At 40.2% G+C, this 11,529-nt stretch overlaps 1 protein-coding gene across 3 annotated transcripts in view; it reads left to right on the top strand.

Moving 5' to 3' along the window:
- LOC138303589 (zinc finger protein ZFP2-like) overlaps positions 1–8,514 on the top strand; it is a 38,144-nt gene extending 29,630 nt beyond the window's left edge. For 2 of the 3 annotated variants that reach the window (XM_069242858.1, XM_069242860.1), the window contains 3 exons: positions 2,395–2,511; positions 5,073–5,147; positions 7,220–8,514. In XM_069242858.1, coding sequence (XP_069098959.1) covers positions 2,395–2,511; positions 5,073–5,147; positions 7,220–8,451 — 1,424 coding nt within the window. In that variant the 3' untranslated portion in view covers positions 8,452–8,514. The remainder of the gene's footprint in view (positions 1–2,394; positions 2,512–5,072; positions 5,148–7,219) is intronic. The other variant, XM_069242859.1, reaches the window with a different exon arrangement.
- Positions 8,515–11,529: the final 3,015 nt, after the last annotated feature.

Below are 11,529 nucleotides of genomic sequence, written 5' to 3' on the forward strand. Positions count from 1 at the left end.
ATAAACAGCCTCACAGGTGACACAACCATTATCAAATTGTTAATGCATTTACTTGATTCAAAATTATCTTATTCTCCTATATCAGTTCATGTTTCAACTACAAGATAAATGGAACTGAGGTTTCTCTGCAAGGAACCTTTTCACCACACCACTAATCAAAAAGGTCCTATAAGTAACAAAGAGAACATCCCCACCAAGTTCAGCCCCCAGTTCCACATGGAGCCTCAACCTGTTACTGTTACACTTAAGGAAACATCCTTTTGAACCAGTGTCCAATGCAGACTCTAGTATCTGGCACTTAAATTGACCTTCGTGATTGCAATCACCCTTATCTGACCAAGGGCACTACCTACATTTATACAAGGATAGAGTGGTCATGAAAACTATCCCAAAATTAATCATAATAGCCTGGCATTGCCATGCATCTGGTTGATGTTCCGAAGAGTGCCTTAATCTGACCTACATGGACGAAGACTGAGCAAGACTAATGGAGCCCCACAACTGTGCCCTTAGAGATGCCAGGCTAAAATGATTGTATTTTAAAATACTGCACAACTGGTACTGGCACTGATACAGGCTAAAAAAAGCACAGTTGATTTCTGAACACTTCAGGATGTGACATTACTCATGCTTTATGGTCATGTGTGCAACTCCGGGCAAATTGGACTTCAGTTTGACACACAGTGGATAACACCAGTTTTTACCCCGCTGTGGAATCAGCCAAGCTGGCATTGTTACATAATGCCTTTGAAAATGATGATGCTACTTTCCGATGGTGCCACTGGATGGTGACAGCACTGTTGGTTGCTGAAATCTATGTATTATGACACTGGAGCACACCACATATTCTGACACGTACTAAATTGACCAGTGACTACTAACCTACAAGACACATATAGTTAGACTCCAGGACAGCTTACCATCTGGGGCTCATTTCTGGACACCAGCGCACCACAGAATGGAAACGTCCAGTCCCGCCCACGGAACTAGAGCCTAACCCGAACTTTGAGCTGCCCCAATACAACGGGCAAGGTTCACAGGTGAGGTTAGAGCCTATATGCCATGTACATACATATGCCCTTTCCCCCCTTTTTTCACACTTCTTATATCCCTATGAGCCAACCTGGGTGTTTTAACCATGAACCCTCCCCCGCCTTCTCTTCTTATCTCTCCTTTCTCAGGGCACACTTCTATTAACTGCAATGCACAATGCAAGTAGGATGGTATGGTAGGGTAGGATAGGGATAGATATTGCAGTGAGCATTGCTACATAATAATGCAAAAGAGCACATTAAACTATGTTGGTACAGTGAGGCACATGAATGATTTCTATATTTGGGAATGTGACTGAGGCATACGGCTCCAAAAATATTGTCATTCATTCTTATTCATGCGATATTTGAAAATAAGAAATTTAATAAAGAAATGATACAAAAAAACAACATGCAACAGTGCTGAAAAATATGTATGTTAATATGAGGTATAATTGTGAATTTGGGAGCCAATTTTTGATCCCATTCATGAGAGTATAAAAAACAAAGATTAAATAGAGTCAAGCCTTCAGGCAGCAATCAAAATTGTAGACACTTGTTTTGCTGCAGTATAAAGGTGGAAACAAATATTATCTCTGAGAATGTTTAGTTCTTGTCAGGAATGGGAGCAGGTATATTTGCACTTACAGTAGAATACTTTTAGAAAACAAGAGTTAGTTTGTTTATTGCACCTAACATGCTGTAACCAAACCAACAGAGAAGACTTTCAAGCAGGATAGCCCTTCCGTTCTACGTGATGTGACTGTAGAATCACACTGTGAATAGAAAAATCCCCATACTGTAAGTGCACACACCAATGAAGAACCGCTTGCTACTTATGTTTTATGAGTTAATATACTATGTTGCCAAGTATCACTCTTTCTATGATATTTCTCATCATCCTGTGAAGGAAGACCACCCTTGAGTGAAAACATATGTATACTCTATACATTAGAAGTGGCCTGGTTACTTCTTTGAGGTTAGGACCGAGATAATGGGAATTGTTGTTGAGTGTATGTAGATACATTTCAGCGTGCTGTCTGAGGAGTGGCGGGAGGTTGATAGTTTTTAAATCAGCAAGTGACAAGTTCTGTATTGAGTCAAAATGTTTGTGTAACTTCAGTCTGATCACCAATGTCTGTGTTCCAAATTCATGGTGTGTCATGCCACTCAGTTGTGAAGTTCTATGCTATTTCTAGCAGTTAACCACAGATAGTTTCCATAACTTTGTTAAATATAGTGAGAGTTTAGATTCCTCTGTAGGTTGCATGTTTACAACTGGGTGGCTGAAAGATTTGGATTCACATTCTATGGAATAAAACTCACATTGCATGCTGTAACACTTTGGGACATGTTTTTATAGCCTGCAAGCCAACTAACATCCCTGACGTAGTACTAATGATAAAGGCTGAGGAACTATCCATTTGCAAAAAGGAGATGAAATCAGAGGAATCCGGAATCCACAGTGTTCAGACTGCAGGTCAGTTGAATGCTCTTAGATGATGACACATTCCTATTTGAGGAAAAAGGTAGATGTTGTTTTTTAGACTTGTGTGAGTTGGATGACATGTCAATTGTTGGTATCTATCATGTAAAGACTGCCCTTTTCAAATCAAAATTCTGCCCCTATTTTCTCTTGCCAAGCACAATTTGATCAATAGAGAGGACAAAATGCTATTCTGGCTGCTTCACATTGGGTCACTCTTAAAGGTCTTGGTGCCTGATGTAGAGTTAAGCTTTAAAGAAAAGTCTTTTCATTTGTGGAGAAAATACATAATTAAGTGCAACACATCCACTGGCAGTATTTGCAATGCTTTAGCAATGGCATTCTGGAAAAAAAAATCAGTTGTAGACTCTCATGTGGTTGTACCATATTTTCCCCAATTTGGAGGATTCTTCTTTACCACCAACGCATCTGACATTTAAAGTCTTGATCCACAGGAAATCTCTAGTGTCAATCTGTGATTTTACACTAGAAGGTTTCCCGGTAGATCACAATGATCATTTATACCTAATCTTGATAGTGGTTTCAAGGTGCTGCTGCATAACACCAAGGCAACTATGACTGTACCCAACTCCCCCTTGAAAATTAATAATCCTGGTTTCAGTCTCCCAGTCTTATATGCCACCTACCCTAATGCAGTTGGCTGTTAGGGTATATTCCATTCTGTGTCCACAGAAGGTTTGCATAATCGTAACCCTGACAGAAAGAGTCCTTCTAATACAGCTGCACTACCAATGACATTGCTTTCCAGGGTTACACCTTTAAGCTACACATGACCTTACCTGCGGTAAAAACAGTGGTTCCTAGTTCTGCCTTGGCACATCTGCTCTTCACCCAGAGCCACTGACAGACATGTACTTGAATTCATTGTTACTTACCAAAGTCCCTCCAGTTGTCCCAGTCCCCTTACCAGAATGGCCTTGTGCTTCTGACCAGCTTACATCTCGCCCCACCAAGTATCTAGTGATAGTGTGATCTTTGCTGGAACTGACCTCTATTATCCAATTCAAGCCCCATCATGCTTTGACCAGAAGTGTCATGTTCTGTAGGTCACAGTTCATCCCTAGAAATTGGGCCTGTCTATGCGAGAAGCGAGGTCAACTAGGGTAAGTTGGACTCCATTTTTGTGACACATCCTCCATCATCGAACTGAAATCCTTGTGGCGAGCATCCTAAATAGCATTCTTTCACAGTGGAAAATGTAGTGAGAAACTCTGTTGGCTGCAACACATGGGAAGCCCTAGCAACTTCCAACTCACCTCTAATCATGGCAACTTCAAAGACAGTGTATATACTTCATGGGGGAGTGAGAGGACATGGCAGTGATATTACTATCCTCCCAATCTGAGTTGTGAAGCTAAGTAGGTGATTTTACCCAAAGAGGACCCTGTAGAACCAGCAGAATCTTAATCTTGTGCAAGGCTTGTGAAAGTTGAGATGTAAGCATTGTCTCAAAGAACAACTAACCCTGTATGCACTGTGTATGCTCCCTCATCCTTGCCAATTTCTTTAATCTCCCTTAAAAGCTGATCACTCCACCTTTGAATGATTTTTAGATATAGATCCCTACAACCTTCAGATGAGGTGGTAGCCAAGAGGAAATTCCCTCAGGGCCCAGCATTCCACAACATGTTCATCCACCAGGAAATCGGTTACCTTAGCTCCCTCCTCCATATCTTGCATTGCTGCAAGCGGACCTGACATATCCAGCAGATTGAGCTTAGCATACCTCCATGAACAATGCATCATTTGTTTTGGATATATAAAGGATTCTCTCTTATCTTCTCTATCAGTCACTCTATCAATCTTGTGCGCCCTCTGACATTCTTATCAACCAGATTTTAGATCATCTAGGTAAATATGTTCGGTCACACTGATAGATGGGTCCATTGGGTCAAGCCAGAAGAGTGTACCTTATATGTTCCTTTTCAAATATACCATCACCTGGGTGTTCACTAACGTTCTCAGAAAGGGGATTTTAATGCCTACAGACAACTCTTGCCATGTGGTGACAGGCTTTAAGCTGGAAACCCATTTTGGCATTTCAAAGTGTATTTGTACCTGTTTTCCAGCTCAGTGTGCAACAGTGTTTGTACCTGTTTACAATCTACAGATGTTCACAACATGCCTGTGAAACTCACGTGTGATACATGCTTTTCCTGACATGACTGCAGATAGTCCTGTAGTCACCATGTCTCCTCAGGGGAATTGTGGTCGATCAGTTCTCATCCCTTTCTCTCAGTTACATTAGTCTCACACAGGCAAAGACAAACAGAAGCAGAGTATAGTGCAATAAGGTTTATTGAAATAACTGCATCTTAGATAAAATGTCACGTACTGCAATAACTAGGATGATAACACGTGCTAGAAGCAAAATTGTGACAAGAAGACAAACACAAAAACAGTCCCACCATAATGTCCCTAAGAATAATATATATATATATATATATATCTATATATATATATATATATCTTTCCTACCTAAGATATGTTGAGCATAGTGTGATAAGCACTAATCTGCCTAATCTGCCTTTCAGGTTTCCCCCCTGGAAAGACGTCATCCCCCATACCTGAGCAAGGAAGCCTGTTGACTCAAAAGACACCGTCCCCAGGTAGGCTGGGTATCCAGCAGTCAAAACAAGCAGCTGTAGAAAAGACATTCATCAATCAGCATGCAGTTGTGTTCATCTGGCTAGAATCTTCCTCTAACATGTATGGGACAGGAAGGTGTTTTTATAATAGAAGAGCGGATGTTCTGAGAAAATTTCCCCACATAAGGATGTGTACGTTTCTATGAATGTTGGAGACACAGTGTACCACTTTTGCAGGCAAACCTGTCTGTCTGCAGCCTTGAGGAAAGCACAAAGTGAAATGAATGCTGTGCTAAGAACACAACTTTTTCCTGGGGGAAAGAACAACAAAATAGAAAAAATAAAACAACACCGCAAGCGTGGCTAATGCTAGAAAAGCAAAGCGATGCTGAATAAAATGTAGCTGGGCTAAAGTGCAAAAACAGCAGGCCTAGTTTGCTAAAATAACATGTCTAAAACATGGTTATATTAGCTATGCAACACCCATACTTTCAATTCTGTCATTCTTTGTTTCTATGACAAAAGAAGATTTAGTGGCAAGGAGGCCCTACACTGTAGTCCTTCATTTCTTTCAATGTTGTAGAAAGTAAGGAAGGATGACAGTGAAGGTTATCGTGCCTTCTGACATTATTTTAAATAGAAAGATTAATACAACTGTACCAAAGGCCAGGATGCCTTTAGTATTGTTTGTCTCTTTGTTTCTTTTGCTGGCTTTATTGTACTTACACTACATGCTTTCGCACAATAAACCCAGACCTATTAGTTTTGCCAGTGCTTATCTTATTTTGAATACCTACCATGCAAAAACCCATGAACCTTCTGCTGTTTATTGGCTTTTAAAATCTAAATCTTGACTAGTAAATTTGATCACAACTTCTATGCCTTTAATGCAGCACTGAGCATATGGCGATTTGTGTCATTCCTTTTCAACTCTCAGATCACTCTTTGTGATTGTACATGATTATTTACCCACTTCTGGGTCATTGAGAAGTAACCATTACCTTCTGGCTTAAGGCCTCACTTTAATACATTTAAATCTACATGTAGATTTGTGACCATTTTGGTTGGACATGTGTTACCTTCTCTTCCATACTTTGCATTCTGCTGAGTTCTCCCTATCACTTAGCCCCCATACCATTGTCTTCAATAAGAAGGAGCTGTGTGTAGTTCAGTAGTCTTCTGTGTGGAACTATGTAGAAGGGTTCACTGAGCTGAGGATAAGCCACCTTAAAGGCTAAACCTTGATAGATTTCTCTGAATTCCCATGCAGACAAAAGCTATATGCCAGACATGTATTCCAAATGAGAACCCACTGTGGCATTTATTTCTTTAACTAAGAGGTTATAATATTGTGGACACTATGGATGTCCGCTAGCTGATAGGCAATTGTTGGCATCCTCCATGAATGGCCAGTTTTAGATTGGAAATGCGTTTGCATACCTATAGATGTTTTGCTAGTTTTAATTCTTGATTGGAGAGCATTGCAAGTGTTTTTGTACTACATTTCAAAGTTCTTGATTAATTTCTTGTCTAATGTATCTCAACATTGTAAAGCCCCAGAATGATTCCTATTATAATTAAGCTGTGATACACAATACTACATCTGAAGGTCATCCTTGGTTTTATAGTTTTTGCTTTCTGCTGTTTAATCTGCTCAAACTATTGCTTAGAGTGTTGTAATTAATGTGCTTTTTTTCTCTTTGCTTCTTCCATCCTCATGATCCAATTTGGACATAACCCTTTCACTCACTTAAGAGTTTTTATCCAGTCTTTATAGATGTGCAATTTTTTAGCTAGTCACAAATATATGTGAAATTGTTTCTCCTTATGGCATTCCTTTGCTTTCCTAGTCACGTTTTCCATGGAGATGCCAATATAACTTTTCCAAATTGTTGTGGTGATGAATTGTACATCTGAAGTGCTGCCCTTCTTATCTGTCCTAGTCTTTCTACTTTTGAGTATTGCTATATGTTTGTACCTTCTTTTTCTCTTTTTTCATACCATTGTATACAAAAAGCATGTTGGACATGATTTGTTTTGAATTTCCATACCTATAATTATATAATGCCTTGATCTGTCTTTTCATCCTACAGGTCATGGAACCATAAACCCAAACACAAAAGTAGAAGACTCAGTGTATTCTATTGAAGCAACAGAGATATTTGAAACAACAACAAAATTTGAAAATGAGTGGCCCCGCAACAGTGACAATGAAGAAGGGCAGTATAGTTGCACTGAATATGACCAGAGTCTCAATCAAAGTGAAATTTGTGTCAACCTCCAAAGGACCCGTACTGGTGTGCGACCATTTCAGTGTACTGAGTGTACCAAAAGCTTTGCGCAGAAAGCAGGACTTATTTTCCACCTGAGGACACATTCAGGAGAGAAACCTTACAAATGCAATCAATGTGGAAAAAGCTTCAGTCGAAAGGGGGTTCTTATGACTCACCAGAGAACACATATGGTAGAGAAACCTTACCAGTGCACCTTGTGCAACAAAAGCTTTGATCACCGTGATAGTCTAATTTGTCATAAGAATTGGCATTCTAGACTATTGAAACATGAACGCAGAAAAAAAGCACTAGGCTCTTCTAGCTATCCCAATGTGAGAAAATTTCAGTGTACTCAATGCGAACAGAGTTTTAGTCGTAAAGGCGTTCTTATGAATCATCAGATGACACATATGGAAGTGAGGCCATATCAATGTACTGAATGTAACAAAAGCTTTGCTCAGAAAGCAGTTCTTATAAACCACCTCAGAATTCATTCAGGAGAGAGACCTTATAAATGCAGTCAGTGCAACCAGAGCTTTAGTCGGAAAGGGATACTTGTAATTCACCAGAGAACACATACTGGAGAGAGGCCGTACCAGTGTTCTCTTTGTAACAAAAGCTTTACTCAGAGTGGAAGTCTCCGTTATCATGAGAAATGGCATTCCAAGGTTAAAGAGAGAGAGACCACTAAAAGAACAAAAATACAAACCTTTCCATGTACTATATGTGGGAAAGTCTTCAGGCTCAAAAGAGTTCTCATGAATCACCAAAGTACACACATGGAGGTAAAGCCATATCAATGTAATGAATGTGACAAAAGCTTTGCACAGAAAGGAAGCCTGATTAGCCATCAGAGAAAACATTCAGGAGAGCGACCATATAAATGTACTCGGTGTAACCTCAGCTTCAGTCGGAAGGGTATTCTAGTATCTCACGAGAGAACTCATACCGGCGAGAGACCCTACCGTTGTACTCTTTGTAATAAAGGCTTTTCTCAGAGTGGAGGTCTCAGGAGTCATGAAAGATGGCATTCAAGATGTATAGATCTTTAATATTGAGCCCCCTGAATCATTTTCATTGTGCTGGATGTGAATAAAGGATCATTTACTATGGTGTTAATATTGTCTATCTCAGGATACACCTGTTTTGGTTTTAGATCAACGTAATAAGTGTGTTGTCAGCACTGATTCTGAAAGTCGTGCAATCTACTATAGCACATATTTAGTAACAAAGCATTACAATGTAATTAATTTGAACAAAGCTTCAATCTCAAAAGATGACTTGTAGTTCAACAGAAAAGTTGTATGAGAGAGAAATATCTGATTATCATGTGCTAAAAGTGAAATAGTCACCTGCTAGAAAGCAGATTTTATTAGTCATCAGGAAACCCATGTGGCAGTGAGAGTATTTTATTAAAGGTGTAATAAGACATTACACTCTCAATCAATCAATGAATTCATACTTGATCTGATGTCCAAGGCTCACACACATAAAAAACATAAAAGTACATAAAACACTCCAAAAGAAATATATATACATATATATATATATACACACACACATATATATATATACATCCAAACGAACAGAGTAATGCTCACTCTGGAACAATGTGCAAGGATTTATTCAACCAGACGTGTTTCAGCCATCACCGCAGGTCAACTGATCCCAATATATTTACCCCTTCATCAAATAAGTGTAATAGACATTAAAAAATGGACATCTTGTACATATAAACATCACCGCCATCTTAAATGGCTATTGCTGACACAGTAGATATATACCAGATATCTTAAAGTGCATAGTCCGATCCTTTTTTCCAGTACAGCATGATGGCAATCAAAATCCATTCACAATACTCAATTATCACATTCAATCTCGTCCTTAGTGGGCCAATTATGATTAGAATATATCTAGATCATGTAATGATTAGACATACACAAAATGTATGACATAAAATGATGATTTTCAGAGGGCTCAGTCGATCATTCACTATTATCAATGCATAGTATAGTGAAAAAGTGAAAACAAAATCAACATAACTCACGTAGATAGTTATTGAAATTCTATAAAAAATATCTTTAAAATGTGTACTTTTTTGTAGCAATCTCCCATACTGTTGCCATCAAACAATTAAAACTATTGTGCACCAACTCATAATATGCAAATAATTGTTTAGTAATTGTTTCTTAACATTCAAAATGTAGCGGTCATTACATTGCACCTAATGGGGCTACATTAAGTCCCCGTTATCAATGTGAATCAATGTATACTGATCTCTTATGGCGTCCCATCACACACATAGCGTGCAAAATGCTAACACATGTGCCTGTCACAGTGCCCTTTCCTAGGGATCTGCACTCTGCTGAACAAAAGGCCCACCTCCCGGCGTCACCAACTCAGAAAGCTATCAGAGCACAGAGTTATGATGAAGCCAGGCGGGGGAAGGGAATTAGGGTAGGGAACTGCAGGGAGAGAGATCTGAAAAGAAACGGTTAGAACAAATATGCATATACTCATTCACAACATTATAAACTCACCAATAGACTCTTGAATAAAGGCGCCTCTGTGGTATCAGAGACCCTTTGTGAATTGGGCGTAGCCCCTTCTTTGAATCATGGAACAAGAACAAACTGCAACTTCTGAACTTAGAGATGGCAAGAGCTTTGGACTATGGTCATACTCTGAATATCAATCATGTAACAATTATGCATTCATAACATAAACGTTTGATCTCAGCCTAGAAATTCCCAACGACTTAAATATGTATCTCACTTATCAATCTTCCCAAAAAACAATGAAACTATAATTTGCTTATCTCCAAAATGTTTTCACATTTACTACTAAGGCCTGAAAGTTTTACTCATTGAACTTGAAGCACCTTGTTCGTTGGGCAGAAGCACCTTGTTTGTTGTTCATGAAGCGCTATGATCATTATACATGAAATGCTTTGTTCATTATGCCAGAGAGCGCTTTTACTTGCCTTGTCTGAAGCGCTACGCTCGTTGTGCTAAGGGGCGCTTTACTCATGTGGCCTGAAGCATTTTGATCCTTGTGCCAAGAATGCTTTACTCATGTGTCCTGAAACACTTTGATTGTCGTGCCAAGGGCACTTTACTCTTGTGACCTGAAGCGCTTTGACCGTCGTGCCAAGGTCGCTTTACTCGTGTGGCCTGAAGCGCTTTGACCGTCGTGCCAAGGTCGCTTTACTCGCGTGGCCTGAAATGCTTTTGATTGTCGTGCCAAGGGCGCTTTACTCGTGTGGCCTAAAGCGCCTTTGATTGTCTTGCCAAGAGCGCTTTATTCATGTGGACTGAAGCGCTTTGATTATCGTGCCAAGGGTGCTTTACACGTGTGGCCTGAAGCCCTTTGCTCATTGTGGTAAGGGGCGCTTTACTCATTGGGTACGAAGCGCTTTTATCATCGTGCCAGGAACGCTTTACTCTTTGGACTGAAAGTGCTTTGCTCATTGTGCTAAGGGGCGCTTTACTTTTGGAATTAACGACTCCCTTCAAGATTGGACTCATCAAGACCTTACCGCTACAAGTACGACCTACTCGTATCTGAATTCACCATGGAAACAAGGATACTCCGATTTGATGTCAATCTGGCATGCAGGAAATCTGCTGTTCTTCAGAGGAACCCCCACGAGGTCTGACTGCATCTAAGTTTTCAACATAGTGAGCAATGTGCTTGGGTGTGGCTGGGCTTTATAGGCCTGCCACACCCCAAGATGGCTGCTGCCTCTAGAAACCTGGGAATTGTAGTACATTCATAGAATAGCACTGATAAGTGCATCTTGTTCACCAATGTCCTGACCCTGCAGCTACATGAGCTTTACAACAGGGCAGGTGACGCTGATAACCACTTCTAGAATAAGAGGGGATGACAAGTGGTGCGCATGAAGTGCGGCAAAGACGTGCAGTGGAGTTGCGGGCGGGACCTGGACTGTGCACAGCCTTATTCCTGACATTGCACCCCTCTCCCAAGTGTGGTCCAGGGCCCGGCTTATCAGGATGGAGGAGATGAAAGCGTTGCACCTAACGTGGTGCATGGACATGTCTTGCAGGTTCACGTGAGTCATCTTCCAGTCCGTATCCCTTCCAGGACACTAAGTGCCAAAGGGAAGA

This window comes from Pleurodeles waltl, chromosome 7, assembly GCF_031143425.1.
Source record: "Pleurodeles waltl isolate 20211129_DDA chromosome 7, aPleWal1.hap1.20221129, whole genome shotgun sequence".
Taxonomy (NCBI): Eukaryota; Metazoa; Chordata; class Amphibia; order Caudata; family Salamandridae; genus Pleurodeles; species Pleurodeles waltl.